At 37.2% G+C, this 20,004-nt stretch overlaps 1 protein-coding gene across 3 annotated transcripts in view; it reads right to left on the bottom strand.

Annotated features, from left to right (window-relative positions):
- The window catches only part of NME7 (NME/NM23 family member 7), a 183,337-nt gene that overhangs the window by 57,046 nt on the left and 106,287 nt on the right, over positions 1-20,004 (bottom strand). For all 3 annotated transcript variants that reach the window (XM_072648706.1, XM_072648708.1, XM_072648707.1), the window contains exon 11: positions 15,851-15,958. In XM_072648706.1, coding sequence (XP_072504807.1) covers positions 15,851-15,958 — 108 coding nt within the window. The remainder of the gene's footprint in view (positions 1-15,850; positions 15,959-20,004) is intronic.

The raw sequence follows: 20,004 nt of genomic DNA, 5'->3' as shown, positions 1-20,004 counted from the left end.
TAATAACACAAGAACTTAAAAAAAAAAAATTCCCAACGGTTTACTAAGGCAAAATGTCTTCCACACTCAGAGAAAGAACTATGGAATTCATTGGCAGAATGTAGCAAACCATGTTTGTCTGTGTGGGGGGGGGGGGGAGGGGTGTGGGTGTGGGTGTGTGGGTGTGGGTGTGGGTGGGTGTGTGTAGGGGTGTGGGTGTGGGTGTGTGGGTGTGGGTGGGTGTGGGTGTGTGTGTGGGTGTGTATATTATGTTTTGATTTGTTATATGATTTCTTCCATTTATTTTAGTTTGTCCATATAGCATGACTATAGGGAAAATGTATTCAATAGGAAAGTATATGTAGATCCTATATAGAATTGTATGCCATCTTGGGGAGGGAGGGGGGTGGTGGGGGGTAGGTGTGTGAGGGGGTAAAAATCTAAGCTTTATGGTAGCGATTGTAGAACATTAAAAAAAATAAATAAAAATAAAAAATAGACTAACCCAAATGGCAAAAGAGATCCAAAAAGCCAATGAAGAGAAGAATGCCCTAAAAGTAGAATTGGTCAGGTGGAAAATGAGATCCAAAAGCTCACTGAAGAAAATAATTCCTAAAAGATTAGAATAGAGCAGACAGAAGCTAATGACTTTATGAAAAATCAAGAAATTATAAAACAAAACCAAAGGAATGAAAAAAATAGCAATGTGAAATCTCATTGGAAAAACAACTGACCTGGAAAATAGAAGCAGGAGAGATAATTTCAAAATTATAGGACCAAAAAAAAAGTCTAGACATCATCTTCCATGAAATTATCAAGGAAAATTGCCCTGATATTCTTGAACCAGAGGATAAAATAAATATTGAAATAATCCACCAATCACCTCCTGAAAGAGATCCCAAAAGAAAAACTCCTAGGAATATTGCAGCCAAATTCCAGAGTTCCCAGGTCAAGGAGAAAATATTGCAAGCAGTCAGAAAGAAACAATTCGAGTATTGTGGAAATACAATCAGGATAACACAAGATCTAGCATCTTCTACATCAAGGGATCAAAGGGCTTGGAATATGATATTCCAGAAGTCAAAGGAGCTAGGATTAAAACCAAGAATCACCTACCCAGCAAAAGTGAGTATAATACTTCAGGGGAGAAAATGGTCATTCAATGAAATAGAGGACTTTCAAGCATTCTTGATGAAAAACTCAGAGCTGAATAGAAAATTTGACTTTTAAACACCAGAATCAAGAGAAGCATGAAAAACAGCACCTGGCAATAAAGCAGAATCATGCAACCAGTAACACCTTTGATCTCCACCATATGGAGTTCCTCTTTGCTCTCAAAAAAATCTCCCTTGTCTCTGAGAGAAACTGAGGCCCTCAGATGGTCAAATACCACTCCTGACCACGACTTCATTGATTATGCTATTTTTTGATTGGTCCTTATTGAAAATAAATAAAACATGCCTTTGGAATGGGAAAAAAAAATTATTCCAAGGGTCAGACCAGCACCCAAGCAGTCTAACACTTAGGCAGCCCATACCTAAGCCACAGTAAAAGAGAGGATGAGGCCTGTGAGAAGGCAACCAAACCCCTAGGCAGTCCAATCCAGTCACCAAAGGTAGAGCAGAAGAACCTAGGAAACACTTGGGTGATCTTCCAGGAGGTCTTCTGCCAAAATAATTGCCAAAATCCAGCTGGGGCTTGTCAGGGTCACAGAAAGACGTGAGGGCTGTGTACAAGGTGAAAGAGAAGGTGCCAATGAAGAAAGCAAAGTTGAAGCAATAAGAAAAGAACATATGATCTCTATGGAGGTGGGAGGAAACACATCGATTCAAAGACAGGATGTGTGGAGACAACTCAAGAATCAGACACCTCCCAAAACAATGTGACAAATCAAAAATAAAACAACAAAAAAATGAAAAGTCACCACGAAAAAGACAAAATAAAACTGCCCAGAACTTCTGGGCACAAAAAACAATCTAAGTAACCCCAGATTGCCTTCAGGGGAAAAAACCCCAATAACAGTAACAACAAAAAGCAGCACCAGACTCTAAGACCACTTAGTGGTTAAATGCAACACTCTGGCTGACAAACAATAAATTCTGCAAGCAATTAGAAGAAAGTTCTTCAAATATAAAGGAAAGGAAAATGAAATAACAACAGACTACCACAAGGGAACAGAATAACACTTCAAAAAGCAAAAGCGTTTTCAGATACAATCCCCAATTTGGAGAGAGGACTAGAGTTTCCATCTTTTATTCAAAGACCTCCTCGCTTTAGGCTCAAGGCTTCCTCTCTAGGTCAATTCAGAATGAAAAAGGTACAGAACAGAGCTCAGTGAGGTTCTGGAATGCTTTTCCTAGGCCTCCATATCCCACACACATGGGTCATGGAGCAAGAGGGATATCAGGCTTTGGAGACTTCCTTTACTTAAAGTGGAAGAATGAGGGCCACAGTGAGGGGTTCCTCTGAAACAGGCCACAACAGATGTACACAGGGCCACAGAAAGAGACTCCTCTGAAATAAGTCATAACAGAGGGATAGCCCCTAAACCTGAGCCTAATCATCAGAGAAAAAAGATGGATGTTCAGTAAAGGAAAAGACTGAAATATTACTGCAAAAACAACAGATGTAAACACTCCAAACAACAGAAACACAAAAAAGGTAAATACAACCAACAAGCAAAGTACAAGGAATGAAATAAACTGCCCCATTTCTAGATACCATTAAAAGAAGAAAAAAAAAAGACAGAGAACTGTGGGGTCAAAAGAAAAGAAATAACAGAGGGACCATTAGAAATTTTCTTTCTAAAAGAACACAAGGGGAAAAAAGGATTAAAATAGAACTTGAATAGAAGAGATGATGGTGGAGGAATAGGTCTGAAATACCATGAACCTCACTCATTCCTAAGTAAATTAATGTATTTTGTGGAACTAACTATGGAATATGATGTTTCATAAAAAGAGAAAGGGGAGGTAGTCAGCTTAGAAAATGGGTGATATACCTAAACCAAGTCAATGGTAAATAATGAAGGGAAAACATCTCCTACAGTCTCTTAGCAAGAAGAAGGGACTGCAGGACAATGGATAAGGTGTCAAAAGGAGGGACTGAACAGAGGAAGGGGAAGATCTCATCTCATTGGGCCAGGGGGTGGCGGGAGGGAAGGAAGGGGATCCCACTCAAGAACATTGCCAAAAAGGGGAGAGATATATTCTGTAATGGGAGAGGGGGACCTTGCAATATCTACAGGGATTTAGTACTGAGGGAGATCACTTCCTCTGAAAGAGTATTGTACGTCCATGGAGAACATCCTGAATCAGGAAAAGAGAAATCAAAGCTTCTGGGGGCAGCTAGCATCTAGATGGATTAAAAGGCATGAATCTAGAGATTGGTCATTCACTAATCAATAAATCCCAGTGGTTTCCTGTTATCTCTATGATAAAATATACACTCTTTTTCACAAACTGGCCACTTTCTATCTTTCCAGTCTTCTTAAACATTACAAATCTTATGTAAACTGTATTCTGAGTTTAATGATTATCCATTTTTCACACACTAGATGATCCAACACTCACAACACTCCATTTTCTCTCTATGTGCTTTCCCTATGCCTGGAATGTGGTTCCTCATCATCCCTGACTCTTTCCTAGTTTCCCTGGCTTCCTTTAGGACCCAAGCTGCCTTCTACAGGAGGACTTCCCTGGCCTCTAGTGCCTTATTTTCTGAAGTTATCTTCCATCTACTCCACATGTATCTTGCATATACTATATACTTACGTATAGACTGTCTCCTCCATTAGAATGTAAACCTCCTGAGACAGACAGTTTTTACCCTTTGTATCCCCAGCACTGGCATCCAGCATGTTACATGATAATACTTCCTGATTGAATGATTGATTTCTCTGCCCAATTCTAAATGCCTCTGCAGAATGGTTGTACCAAATCACAGCTCCACCAGAAATGCATTAGTGTACCTGTTTTTCCACAACCTTTCTAACATCAACTATTTTCATGTTCTGTCATCTTTGTCAATTTTCTGAGTGAAACTTCAGTCTCATTTTACCTTGTATTTTTTTTTATTATTAATGCCTTGGAATACTTTTTTTTTCATATGGATGATCGTAATCCCCCTTTTGAGTACTATTTGTTCATATCCTTTTTGGTCACTTATCAATTGGGGGATAGCTTTTGGTCTTATGTATTTCTTTTAAAACACATAAAATACATTGACTATGTCCATTATATTGGCTGCAATATTTAATTTTGTTTCTGCAAAAGCTTTTCAATTTCATGTAACTGAAACCATCTATTTTATCTTTTGTCTATGTCTCTTGCTTGGTTAAGAATTCAGCCCCTGGACCTTAGATTACCTGATCTGGGTTCTGACCTTTAATATTTAGGCTACATAATCATTTTGTGTTTACTCCTGAATGTGATATGAGATGTTGGTCTCAACCTACTTTCACCTACAACTGCTTTCCAGTAACTTATGTTTTGAAGTTTCTTGGATACTGGGATCTGCCCAATTATTTTAAAATATTTATTCAATGTTCTTTTATTAGAATATTGGTAAATATACTTAAAGAGAAAAGGAACTGGTTATATACAGTAATGGGCAAATTATGATTTCTGCATTCTTTCTGAACTTCAAGTAGCTATGCCAACTTTACTATATCTATCCTGTCATTAGGTAAAATAATAAATTGAGCATATTTTTAGGCAGCAAGGTAGCACAGAATGCTGGGCCCAGGGTCAGGAAGACTTGAATTCAAATCCAACTTGTGACACAAACTGTGAGACCCTGGACCACTCACTTAACCACTGCTTGCCTCAGTTTCCTCATCTACAAAATGGGGATCATAATCGCGCCAACGTACAGGACTGTTGTTGTGAAGATCAAATAAGATAATAACTGTAAAGCACTTAGCATAGTTCCTGGTACGTAGTAAATGTTAGATGTTAGTTATCATCATTATTATCATTCAATTAGAACGTCAGGATTATTAAATTATCTTTGATTAAGAGGAACATGAAATAGGTAGAGATATTAGGTACTATATTTCTGCAGCTTCTTTATAAAAAATAAAAAAAACAGAGAAGAGTTCTCCTACATAAGACATTTGTTCACAGGCTTTCTTCCTTTTTTCCCTAATTTTCACTGTAAAAAACAAATGTACATGTCTCATTGAATTGCTAGGAAAAAAAGAGAGGATAAGAAGAGAGGAGGGGTCAAGAAAACAGAAAAACAAGGAGAACTAAATTTAGGCTGGTTATTCCAATGATTCTAGCAATCTCTACGCTGACCTTGGAGTTCCTTCTAAAGAGACATATTTTGTTTCTCAAGTGGAAAAATATAAACATTTAAGACTGGTTATAGCATAGAAAGAATAATCACCTTCTTCACCTTTCAAAAACTATTTTATTCCAGGTCTACTTCTGTTTTGGATTTAGTAATATATATATATATATATATATATAATTCATCATTCATCCAGTTTAACCCTAAGAGGAACTGTTTTGTTGGGCCTGTTATGTCATTTTCTACTTTTGCAATGTGGTAGAAATAAATTGCACAAATATATCCTTGAGGTACAAGAGCATTCTTAAATGCCAACATCACAGTCCAGGTCATAATTACTTCTTGCCTGGAGTCTCACACTATCTTCCTCCTTCCTCTATCCCTTCCAATTCACTCAGCATGCAGTCAGTCAGACTGATCTTTCTAAAATACCATTTTTATCACATCACTTCTTGAAATCATTACCCATTGTGTAAATTATGTACCTTTTGGTCTGGCTTTAAAAGAACTCCATAGTCTGGCCCCCTATTCTGACCTTTTCTCTGTCATCTCCCAATATTTCCTTACATGACCCCTCTCTCCTCCAGTCAGATCAATCTACTGTCTCCCAAACAAACCAGACTGGTTTTGCTCATGTCACCTTCTCCCTTCTCTGAAAACTCAAATCATGTCCATCCTCTTATGTATCGGTGATTTGTGCCCAACTAAAATGGGGAGGTTCTTCAGAGAAGGAACTGAGCAAAAAATTTACTTGAATCTCCCATAGAACTTAGTGAAGGTCCTTGCAGATACTAAGTAATCAATCACCACAAGAGCATGTGGTCGAAGAGGGGGAAATTACTAAATGCCCACTGTGTGCAGAGCATTATGCTACACCTATGGGAGACAAAGTTTACATGAGGCAATCCAAAGAGCCTGTTTTCTATGTAAGAACTTATGAGTTCTTTTTTTAAACTAGACTCTGCAATTTAAATATTAACTAGATGAATGAATAGAATTCTATACAAAATATAAACATGCACACTGTAGTTTGGCAATTTTACAAGATTATTATGAAAATAATGTGTGACTCCTCACACCTTACTCTGAGGGACCTAATTATGTACACGAATTAGTGACCACCTATACATACATTAACAATCTGCCTTAAATTGGGAGGCTTTTAATTATATTTAAATGGCAAATGGTCACATATAAACAAATTATTCCAAAAAACTAAACCTATCTTACATAGTAATACCTATAATTTAAAGTAAAAGTGTAAGGAATGTGACTTTTCTAAGAAAGTGTTGAATATTTGATTCGTTTTTGTCTGTGTTGGAAGAGTATCAAAATGACATCACTATGTCAGGATCAAGGTACAATGTGTCCCACTGTGGCTGATCAGACCAATACGAGCTCACAAGGCTTTGCCGCCATTCAGGTACAAATAGTACATATAAATATTTGGAGTGGAGATGTCTCTAAATTTGTACATCTCACATTTCTTTTGAGTTACTGCAATTCTGCTTTGCTCATAGAGCACAGAACTCTCTTTGATGCGGGCACACCGTGCTGGATGGTCTTGGGCCAGTGTCTCCCATTTCTTATACTCAATTCTAAAGTTCTTCAGAGAGACTTAGAGAGTGACCTCTGTGTGAGCACTTGTCTGTGCGAGTTCTCTAAAAAAAGTGTTTTAGACAAACGTGTATTTGATATTCGAACAACATGGCCAGTCCATCAGACTTGTACTCTCTGCAGTAGAGTCTGAATGCCTGGCAGTTCAGCTCGAGAAAGGACCTCAGTGTACAGTAACTTATCTTCCAGGTGATCTTCAGAATCTCCCTAAGACAATTCAAATGAAAGCGATCCAGTTTCTTGGCATGGTGCTGGTAAACTGTCTAGGATTCTCAGGCATACAACAATGAGGGTGGCACAATAACTCTATTAGACCTTCAGTTTGGTAGGCAACCTAATATTTCTTCTCTCCCATGCTTATTCTTTGGAACCTCCCATACATTGAACCAGCATTGGCAATGCATATATCAACCTCATCATCTATGTGGACATCCCTGGAAAGTATACTGCCAAAGTAAGAAAACTTATCCATAGCATTTGAAATTTCTCCATTTGTTTTAACTGATAGTTCCCCATATGGATGGTGAGGTGCTGGCTTGTGGAGAACCTCTATTTTCTTCATATTAATTGTCAGGCCAAAATTAGCATCAAGCAGCGGAGAATTAATCCATATTCTCTTTCATCTGAGCCTCAGTGCCTGGATTGAGTACACAATCATCAGCAAACACAAAGTAGTACACCAACTCTTCCTCCACTTTAGTCTTGGCTGGTAGCCTTTTCAAGTTAACTAATTTACCATCAGTACAGTAGCTGACCTTCACGTTGCAACATTGCTGAAAACATCATTCTAAAAACATGAGAGCAAACACACAGTCCTTCTTCCCTCCACTGGAGACTGGGAAGGTATGAGAGCATCATCTATTATATAGAACCTGTGCAAACATGCTGTCACAGAACCGGCATACAATTCTGATGAACTTCTCCAGGCAACCAAATTTTGACATGACCTTTCAACTGTTGGATATCTAAGCAGAGTTAGAAAGATGGGGGTCTTCTTCCCAAGACTTCCATTAATGTGATCAGAGTCAAAAACTCTTGGGAGGATGAATGAAAAACATAAAGCACACTTTCCATTGACTTCCTAAAAATAATATCTAAGCTCCACATAAAGGCATGAACATCCATTAAACTCCAGATTCTACAACATATAAAGGAAGGAAATAACGCAAATTATACAGAATAAGGTACCTTACTGGGGAAATTTGTTGAACAGTCAAGCTAGAATCAAAGTCCTAGAAGGAGATTCATCATTATTCAATGTCCAGCACAGGGCAAAATTTCAGTGTAACATACTTCAAGGATATATGCACAAGCCTGATGCTATGGTAGAGAGAATACTAGCCCCCTCTACTTCATGTTCACCAAAGAACGAGACTACTCAAGTTTCATCGTGAAAAATTTGACATTCAATATGAAGATTTTCTGGCCTGAGAGGTTTGTTATACATTAAAACGGAAAGTTGACATACACTGGAAAAATTCCTGATGGAAAATTTTGAAAATTAAATTAAAGATACTCTTCTGTTGGTAATATTTGAGGGAAGTTCTCTTGAAGGCTGAATGATGTCATTGAGAGATGCTTCTGTTGTTATTGTTATTCAGTTGTGTCCAATTCTTTGTGACTCTTTTGGGGGATTTCTTGTTAAAGTCACTGGAGTGGTTTGCCATTTTCTTCTCTAGATCATTTTACAGATGAGGAAACTAAGGCAAACAGCGTTCAGTGACTTGCCCAGGAGCACACAGCTAGTCAGTGTCTGAGGCTGGATTTGAACTTAGGCCCTCCTGATTACAGGTACTCTATCTGCCCCAAGAGATGTTAACCCTGAGGTTCACTGAGTCCACATGTCTTTATTTCACGGTGAGCAGCATGTTTCATTTTTGCCTTACTGATTAACTAACCAATCTTAATAAAAAAAACAAACTACCTGCATTCACTTCCGTATTCCACAGTGAACGACCTTACAAAAATGCCAATTCCAGGATACAAAGTATTTAACATGTTAACATGTCCTTAAGGCATGTTTATGGCTGGTAGATTGGGAGAGTGACAAAACAAAGAAAGTTTGTGCTTTAGGGTGTGGTAAGAAAACTGCAAGATGGCTGTTATCATTGACCTCTGGACTTATCTGTGGAATACAAGTGAAATATGTACCACTATTTCAATGATATGATGTTATATACCTCTATGGAGACATGCAGGCACTTCCATGGAGTGGAAAAAAAGACAAGAAATAAACTGGACAAATTTGTTCCACATTTTGTGATAATCTGGTAGGAAGAAGTAAACTGCTGAAATACCAGATAAATAAATTTCAAAAAGACGCATATATGTATGTATACAAATACATCTATGTTTATCTATATAGATAGATACACATATCCACAAATATGAGTATAAATATACACATGCATATGAAAATCAAAGAACATTTTAAAGTTGGCAAGTTAGATATGAGGTTGGGACTCCATGAGAGTAACTGGACTAAGGCAAACATCCAGGCCTCAACAAGAACATGAGGGTTGCTTGTGGCAGGCTATCCTTAGTCCAAGGATCTTTTATCTAGAGAACACTAATCAATGCCCAGGATGGAGGCGTGGGCCATTAGGCACTACACTGTGATAACCTAACAAAACCTTCCCAGATACTCTGTGAGGATGCAGCTCAGTACAAAGGACAACGGATTTGCATTTGGCCTGTAGTCAATACTTTTTGAACTGAATTATGAGAAATTCAGTACCTATCCCCATGGATCTTACTGGGAGGCCCACTCCTGTGCTGTTGTTTGCATGGATGCAGGAGAGGCAGGTTTTGTATGGGATACAGATGAAGTAGGTTTGAATTTGGAGGCAAAGGAACTGAGTTCAAATCTTGGCTCTGTCACTTGCTACCAGGGTGACCCTGAGCTAATCATCTCACTTCGGTGTCTCATTTTCCTCCCCTGTAAAAATAAGGGGGTTAGAGCAAATGATGAGTAAGGCCAAATGGTCTTAAGAATCCAAATTCTCCTTTGCTCTGTTCTAACTGTCTGGGTGCTGTATTCTGGATCAGCAGTTCTGGACATTTGCAGCTGAAGGGTCTACAGGGCAGCCTACGCCTTTTCCATGCTCCAAATCTGAGAGACAAGCATCACATCCTCAATTCTGCACTCCCTGCTCATTCAAAAAGAAATGTGACTCAAGAAACAGGTACCCAGCATTGTGCAAGTCCCTGCCCTGGACATGATGTCCCTTAAGAGATCGAGCAATATAGGCTAGAATACTTAGGGAAGGGCTCATGAATAAGGTAGACTTGCACTGGACCAAGAAGGAAGGCATAACACAGAAAACTACATGAGCACAGACGAGAGGAATGGGAAGGATAAATTCCAAAGGCAGTGAAGAGACTGAACTAAGTGAAACAAGTGAGAAGCAACATGACATAAAGCTGGACTAGTTAGGTAGTTACCAACTGGGAGCAACAGAGGGTTGAGGTTTTAAAAGCCATATCCCTGTGTGTGCACTGCATGGGCATGCATGACTGTGTTTGCATGGTGTCTGAAAAGTATTAGGGAAGTTTTCAGCTATTAAGGTATATATGTATATACTTGTATGTGCACATATATTTACATATCTGCATCTATAAATATACATGAATATATAGTAAGTATATATGTTAAATATTCATATATTAAAAGATAAACAATCCATAAGCAGAGCCTGGGAGATTTACAAATGTGCCAGCCTAACTGTATATTGGTAAATTAAAACCTATCAAGGTGCCAAAAAAATTAGATTCTACCTTCAAAAAACAATCAAGATAATACCCAGTGTTGTTAAACAACAATCCACTTAACGACTATTTTTTAAGAAATAATGAACAATGTACACAGGACAGTCAGTGTCTGCAGAGCATGGGCATCATGAATGCCTTTCTGGTACTGAACAACACAAAGATTCCCATTGTGGGATAAGGTCCATGGAAGTCCTGTCCAGGCAAAGTGTCCAAAGCAGTGAAGGCAGAAATAGATATGAAACCCTACACATTGGCTGTGCCTCTGTCTACCAGAATGAGGCCACGGGCCAAGCTGGAGGAACTGTTCTCTCCTGACTGAGCCCAGGATTTTGGGACATTGCAACAAAGCCCAACAAAAGCACAATGCATGTTCTGATCAGATTCCACATATGGAGAAAGGTGGCTGGGATCTCCATGCTGGTCATTCCAGCACACACTGATGAGAACTTTCAGGTCTTGGTTCTGAGCTGACCAGTATGGGGATGCCAGTCGTGCTTAACTGTAACTGTGACCATAGCTCTATGCTTCTCACAAAGATGATTCCTCTGACGTCTCATTCTGAAGCTGCGGGCGGCTGCCATCCAGTAGCTGAATGATATTCTCCTGATGCTTCCAGCTGTGCTAACATGTACTTATAAGTTTTTATTGTTCTTCTGCATTGTACTCCTCATACCTTAAAAACAGATCAGCAACTTAAGACCAATGTAGAATTTCAATGTGAACAAGAGCTATTTTTTTCTGCCCTCCTTCCTCTCCTGCTAGAGGGAAAACAGAAAGACTGGCCCTCCCTAGCTGGACATCGCAAACAATCGTGCCAACAGTGAATGATTTTTTTTTCTTTAGTAACAAGTAGGTAAGATATATAACCTAGCTTCTTGCTTTAATTTTTTAAAAGAATCTTTCATGTTTTATTAAAAAAAAAGAATTAATAAAGTAGGAATCAAAAATAATGAAATTAGTTGATCATACTGAATTAAAAATATAATAAAAGTTAATAAATTGAATTATTTTGCAAACTTTAAAGTTAAAAAATAGGGTTTTAAAATCGAATGAACAGTCAATTAGTTTATTTTCATATTTCATATTTTTTTTAAAATTTTACACTATTAGCTAATAGTGTAAATGTTTTTATTTAATCGAGGTTGGATAACTTAATTAAACAAATGATTATCCTGGAAAAGTTATAAAAATTATAGTGATATATTTGCTAATTGTTCTTTCCTTTGTGGATAATAATCATTCTAAAATGTAAAACAGTATGATCAAGAGTATGATTAAAATTTACATATCGGTATTATTGGCCTGTGACCATTTATAAGAAAATGTCTGAATATATCACACCATTCAAAGTGTAATTATGTAGCAGACTTAAGATATGGGCTTCCCACCAAGTCTAAATGACAATCTTTAATACTTATTTAGAAATAATGTAAAGAATCGAAAAAACTTAGAATTGGACAGAACCTCAGAGGACATCTAGCCAAAAGGTATCTAAAAAAAGAATCATCTGAATAACATAACTGAAAAAAAGTTTACCCAGAATTTGCCTCAACACGTACAGTGTTAAGTCCATTACCTGTCATGGCCCTCCATTTCACATTTGAGCAGTTCTTGCTGTTAAGAGATTTTTTCCTTCATATCAAAATTAAATTTGCCCCTTTACAACTTCCAACTATTGCTCCAAATTAGACCTTCTGGGGATAAGTAAAATATACCTACTGTCTCTTCTGTATGACAGCTTAAATGACTGAAGACAATTCATCACATTACCCCTAAATCTTCTCTTTTGGAGGTTAAACATCCTCCTCACCCCCTTCAATCAAGTTTGTATTGGTTAATCCAGAGGACCTTTACATCTCTGGTTGTCCTGATGAACAGCTCCTGAGTTTATCCACATCCTTCTGAAAATTTAACACACAAAGCACATTACTCTAGAAATGGTGTGGCCAGGGCTAAGAACAGTAGGGCTGTAACTTCTCTCTTCCTGCACATTATGGATACCTCCTTCATGGGTCACTCATACTGAGTGAGAAGGTCACTAAAACCCCTTGATCTTTTTAAAAGTCTATTAATTTCATCATCCCAATAAAAATTAACATTCATATTGCACTTTACAAAAATTATTTCATCTAAGCCCCACAACAACCCTGTGAAGTAGATTCTGTTATTATCCCCATTTTTCAGATGAAGAAACTAAAGCAAACAGGGGTTTAGTGACTCATCCAAGATCACACAGATAGTAAATATCTGAGCCAAATTTGGACTCTAGGCCCAGCGGTCTATCCACTGCACCCCCTCATCTCCTCTAGTGCAGTATATCTCATGAACATGAAAAGTAGACTCAGAGAGGAACAACTCCAATAAGGAGGAAAAGGAAGGGTTACGTAAAATGATTATTGTGAATACACAGAAAACTCTCCAGCAAACTCAAAAGACATATGGAAAACAGAAACAAAGGTAAGTCATAGAGAATCAATACCAAGATATGTCCTGTGAGGATAATCTAAGAACCACAATGTGCACAGTGAAGAAAGCAAAGGATGACAAAAAGGGCTTATTTTTATTACTAACTTCATTGAGGAAGGAGGAGAATGAGAGAAAGGACTGAAGGATAGGAAGGAACATGATGAGCTATGAAAAGAAAAAATGAACTCGTTGATTCTGATTCTGCATTTCTTTTTCTTGGTATTGATTCTCTACAATTTGCCTTTGTTTCTATTTTCTATATGTTTTTAAGTCTGCTGAAGAGTTTTCCGTGTATTCACAATAATCACTTTACTTAGCCTTTCCTCTTCCTCCTTATTGGAGTTGTTTCTCTCTGGGTCTTTAGAATTTTATTCTTGACACTCCCCAGGTCTCCTGGGTCCACTCAGCCAGCAGACTTTTAAGTCACAGGATCCTACTCATCCTCTCAATGAACATTTCAAAATTTTTCCTCCTGAAAATCTAGGGTTCGTGTTATTTCATTCCTAGATTTCCTTTCCTTCTATATCACCATTTATAATTTGGAATAGTTTCCAACTTTGCCATGACATTCTCCCCAGGAACCAGTTCATCCTTATTGGTGACAATCAGATTGAGAACAGAAATTCCCTTAAGTGGTCCTCTATCCTTTGGAAATTTAAATAATAATCAAGGCAAATCAAGAAACTAGCTTCTCTTCCGGGAATAAAGAGAGAGAATTCCAGCAGTTGTCTGGATAACTGAAGCCCCTCAACTTTTCTACATTATATCTCTAGGCCAAGCTTGCTGTCCAGTCTCCAACATTATCTTATTCCTCATTCTGTCTAGGTCAGAAGTTCTTGTCTTCCTTTGTGTCATGCTCCCTTTGGTAGTCTGGTGAAACCTATGGACCCTTTCTTAGAGTAATGTTTTTAAAGGCATCAAATGTATAAAATTACAAAGGAACCTAACTGTATTTATAATAATTATCAAAATATTTTTAAAAAACAAGTTCACATAGCCCAACTCAAAAACCCTGGTCTCCTTTAAAAGATATGTACTATTTTCAACTACCAATGTACAACCAATATATAGTCAGAATTACTGCATATGTGTTTTGCATCCTTTGTACTACACACTAGAGTGAGATTACCTTTAAGTACTCGGAAGACTCATAATATAATCACAAAGCACAAAATTCCTTTTTAAAAGTATATATTATGAAAAGATTTCATATTAATGAAAAATATGTAAAGTTAATTTCTATAAATTATATCATTTTTATGAATTTCACCATATTTTAAATTTATTAGAAGAACAATATTTAAATGAATCTTCTGACAAATAATTTTACAAAATAAAGTATCCTTCAGGAAAGCGAATAATGGCTCTTTCATTTACCCTTTTTGTAAACCTAGATTATCACCTATCGGTTTCTTAAATGCAAGACACACTTTATTCCTCTTATAAGGTCACTTAGAATAGTAGAAAAGATCATCAAGTGTTCATGATTGTGCAGGAGATTAAAGCTTAGTTGCTCAAAGGTCTTACAGAAATCTTCCATCAAAGAAAACTAATAGGTATTTAGGGTCTGGTAAGTTTTTATTATCCTTGGATCCCATATGACATATGTAAAGTACCTAGCAGAGACCTTACAAGCACTCTACAGATGTAAGCTACTTTATTATTATTATGAATATGAGTCATCCTAAGACAGGCCATTCCTTGAAGCTGGTCTTTAATAGTAAAAGAAATCAATTTTGAAAAAAAACTGGATGCCCTTATTCAGCTTACTAGTTAAAGGCAGTGATGTTTGTCTTCCTGGAATAGGCAAGGCTATAGATGGATGGAAGCCTTCTACAAAGTAAACCTTGACTGAATACGAATTATAAGATTTTAGAACTACCAAGGGTCCTAATTATCATTTAGTCCAACCCAGTCACCTGACAGAGGAGGAAACAAGCTCAGGAAAAGAAAATTATTTCCCCTAGGCCATACAGCCAGTTGACAGAACAAATTGAATGGAACCCTGGCCACCAGGGTCCCATTCCATGATTCTTTACATGCATGGAAAATGGGACTGGTTCAACTAAACCAAAAGCTTTGGTTATCCTGGCAAATGGTTGCCCAGATGGAACTTTAGAGTGCTTTGCTTATTAACTTAACTTGAAATGCTTTCACGTATTACAATTCGGAGTGAAAGTTAATACTTACCAAAAGCCTTTATTTGATTAAATTTTTATTAAGTCTTTAATAACTTTACACAGCCCCAAAATATGCCATTTAACAGCAAAGTATTTGAAGTCATGGACTATTACAATGCCTATTAAACCTAATTAGGAACCTATAAGGCTGATAACCAATATGTGACCTTTAAATAAGGTTTCAAAGTCTGCAAAGCAAAAAGTATACATCATCTCATTTCATCTTCATAACAACAATAACTGATACTATAGGCAGTATTTTTTACAGATGAGGAAAGTAAGACTCAAAGATGGTAAATGACTTTGCCATGATCACATGGAGAGTATAAGAGGCAGGAGGTGAGCCCAAGTCATTTGGATTCCAAAGGGAGCATTCTACCTAGCATGTCATGGGGCCTCTCTACCAACAAGGTCTTTCACAGATTCAACACTCTACTTGTAAAACAATCATGTAATCTCATAGACCAATTTTTTTTTAAGTTTTCTTAGGAAAAATACTATGATTAAAATTTACAGAGGGCTTTGGTCCTTGTGCATCTTACCTCTAAAAGACCATCTTCAGGCAGATCAGTACAATGAACAGCATTCTGAATTCTGTTCTTCCCAAAGAGAGCTCGGAGGGTTCCAGGGCGGAGATGACGAGCTATTTCCTATGAAATATATTTACATAAAAATAAAGTCAGCATGGTATTAGGAAGAAAATTATCAAAGACATGGAGCTCTTAAATAACCTAAGATATAACATATTATTAAATAACTCAATATAGACATAACCTAACATATATTTAACCTAATAAAAGACATTAATATAAAGATTTTTATAGAACATATATAGGTGAATAAAGTTATAGATATATTCATATATATAAGTTCTATGGAAAATCTGTATATAGTAATTTCTGATAAATTAGTGCCAAAGGAAAAGAAGGAACCATATTTTAAGACTTTTGTAAGACTTTTTCACTGTCCAATTTTCAATACATACATTTAAACTACTATCAGAGGAAGAAAAAAGAATGGGAATTTTTTAGTGTTAACATTATTAGAAAAAAAACTATATGCCTGGTTCAATAATGAATATAACTCTATATTTTATATCAATAATTGAATTCTCAAGTAACTCTTTAAAATGAACAGATTCAATAGCATCCAATAACAGGTTAATAAGAAAATATAAATTGTGTGATTATATTAGCTCACATTTATAGAAAGGCTATTTGTACATTATTCTCAACTCAACTGAAGAAACATTTATTAAATGTCCATTCAGAGCATTATGCTAGATCAGTGGTTCTCAAACTTTTGGTTCTCAACACCCATTTAGACTCCTAAAGCTCTTTAGCACCCTAGATCCAATCTACTTTACCCACCCTATTATACATTATTCTTCTCCCTCCACTCTGCAATCCAACCAAGCTAACCTCACTGTTCTTTACATATGACACTCCATCTGCCATGTATGGCTCTTTTGCATTTTACCTCTTAGAATCTCTTTTTTCCTTCAAAGCTCTGTTCAGATGCCATTTTCCATATAAATCCTTTCCTGATCTCCCTGCCACATCTAGGTGGTGTTTAGTTTGCTGGCCATGTAGCCAGGAAGACTTGTGTTTGAATACTATCTCAGAGACACTACTAGCTCCTGTCTTTGTAGGTATTTTCAAAGACATCATTTACTTATTTTAGTCCCTCTACAACCATAAGAGATAGGTAGTTGTAATGGTAATTTAAATGGGAAGATTTTTCCCATTCATTAAAAGGCCCATGTGACCGGCCTGGGTTGCATGGAGCCTGTGGTGGGAGGAGTCTGCTGAATAGGTGGAACAGGAAGAGTCAGAGTTAGAGCAGAGATGAGAGGAAATTTGGTCAGAGTACAGTCAGAGCTAGGAAGGATGCAGGCAGCTGGCTAGCATGAGTGAGAGAGCTTGTTTGTGATTGTGTTTAAGGGAACCTGCTTGTGATCTAATGGAGCTGGTTTTGGGGTAGCCTATCAGGGGAAGGCTCGGGGCTGGTGTTGTCCTCTGCATTGTTGTGTATGGATTACGATGGGTTTGGTTTTCTGAATAAATGTTTTGGTTCTGCATTCCATGTGGAGAGTGTTGTATTTTGTGATTCAGAACTGCGCTGGGATATTCATGGCCGCCGTAGATGCTGTGAATATTGCACTGGTGCTATAGTAGTATCCAGACAAGCTAGCTTTTCTCTGCTCCTCACACAATACAATTCGTCTCCCAACTCTGCCTCTGCACTGACTGCTGTCCATGTCTGGAATGCCCTCTATCCTCACAATGACCTCACAGAAACTCTTCCTTCAAGATAGCTCAAATGCCACTTTCTACATGAAGCCCATCCTGATCCCCAAACTGCTACTGTCCATTCTTCCTCATCATTTAATATTGATCTGTCTTGAATTTATGCATATCCCATGAACTTGTCATCCCTTGTTTGAATGGAAGTTTCTCAAGAATAAGAGTGGTTTCATTCTTCCTAGGTGCCTAGCACAGTGTAAGGCACAGAAGTGCTGAATAAATGCTTGCTTATTGATTGGATATAAATTTCTCCATTTTATTGTTGGCTCAAAATAGTTAAGTGACTTGCCCAATGTCTGTCACATGACTAAAAAGTACTGGAGCAAGACTTCAAAGATAAGGATTTCTGCTCTAAGATTAGGAATCTTTCCATTACAGTTAAGCAATAATCTCTTCCTACCTTCTCTCTCACAAAAAAAAGTAAAACAGCAACCATTTTGTCCCAGCCCTCAGCAGATTCACAGCAGTCATTTTTATAATAGAGGATTTATGGCATTTCAAAATCAAGATAAAATTTCAACACTTGAAATTAATGGGAATAAACACTGCTTAAGAGCACAAAAAGATACATTTATAATTTAAATAGGGCTAAAATAACTCCCCTACCTTAAAATAGCTTTTTAAACATATATCTTAAGAGAATTTTCTCAAATTTTTATACTAAAATTGTAAAGATTAATCAAGTAACAAAAAATTTGGATTACATAAATCATTCGTGAAGAAACAATCTACTATTAAAATATGATGTACTTTTATTCTTCTATTATTCCAAAAATGAATTATCAATTATAAAACCATAGAACATTAAGTAGATGCCTCTTATCTCCTTTGGAAATTGGGGCTTTCATTTTAATTCAATCATCTCCTTCTGTAAATACATTGATAAAATGACCTCATGTTTTCCCATCTCTTAAGCATCAGGTATACTTGTTAAATTCAGAATTCCTAGCATCCTAAAAATATAGCTCTGTAACAAACCCTCAGGCTCCATTTGGTCTCTCTCTCCGCCTACTGCCAGACTGTATGTAAATTTTTTCAGATGATGCATATCTATTATGATCTTTACGATATTCAAAGGAACAAGATTTTATAATCCCCTTTAAGTAAACAGAAATAATTACAAGACAATCAGAGCACTACAGATTCCAGCACTCACAGAGGTGGGTGTGAATGTACCTCCCGGTTTGTGATTGCAGAATTCAGAAAGCCAGGTCACATTGTGAAAAATGAAACTGGTGGAACATAATGTTGACTTGTTGCCTTCAGAGGCTCTGCACAGCCTTTCAGTCTCTACCGAATTCCTCACACATTCCTCCCAACCCCCAAACAAGTCAAAGGTTTGGTTACTGTGCAGCTTGTCATAAGTATGGAAACTACTAAAAATTCTGCTCAGGTGATCCTGCAGTAGAAGGGCAAATGCCAGCACCCAAAATGACCTCCCAAATCCAAACTGGGAAAAATAAAATAGAAGGAGGATTACAAAGACAGCGTGAACAACCTGATCATAGTAAAGCCTATTTAATTATTCCATGCTGAATGAATCACAGAGACTAGCATTATTAACTGATTAGTGGGTTATCAGAATGAAAATTTGCTAGATTAAAACTCCTACTTCAGCTTTTGCTGTCAACTACAGCAAAATTTCTTGTATCTTTGCTACCTGTCCATGCTCGTGAGAGTCTGATCTACATTTAAACCTCTTTCTGTTTCTTTGAGTGTGGATCTGAGTACTACTGATAATAAAAACAATGGACTCTTTATCCATGGCACTAGCAATTTCTTCTTACATTAACAAGAGTAGAGCAAGAGTAGTAATTTTCACAAATAAAGCAGTAGATAATTAAGGACCCCATCACATTTGGAATGTGAAAACATAGTTCTATCATGGTAACTTTCCTCTGTTCTCAACAGAAAGGGAATTGAGGGGATTAGGACAGCAAGTGTTGACTGTGGGAATCAAGTGAGCCACATGAACTCCATCTTGCCTTGTGACTCAATTCTGGAGCTAGCTGAGTTTCTATTCAATTATGGGTCTAGTTCAATTTCTGTCTTGTGAGAAAACTTTATTTCAATTGTGGGAATTGGAAGAAAATCTTATTACATTGTTTGAAACTAGCACTAAGTGGCTGGGAAACTGGACCACCTCTCCCTGTTTAACCAAGGACCTGGGTTATTCTAGGTTACTAACTAGAAGGTCAGATGCAAAGACTGAAGCAAGGAGTTTTCTCACAACTGTACATCTCAAGCAATCCACATATCTTTTCTGAAAACCAGCCACCTACCAATCACTCAGTTATTGTTTCCATGTTCCTTCGATGGTTTACACATACCTGGGAAGTGGGACATCTCTTTTTCTGAATTCAGGGAATTGAACCTGTTCACTACCCCCC

The sequence above is a fragment of the Notamacropus eugenii genome, chromosome 2 (genome assembly GCF_028372415.1).
Source record: "Notamacropus eugenii isolate mMacEug1 chromosome 2, mMacEug1.pri_v2, whole genome shotgun sequence".
NCBI lineage: Eukaryota > Metazoa > Chordata > Mammalia > Diprotodontia > Macropodidae > Notamacropus > Notamacropus eugenii.
This window is presented reverse-complemented; position numbering and strand designations above follow the sequence as displayed.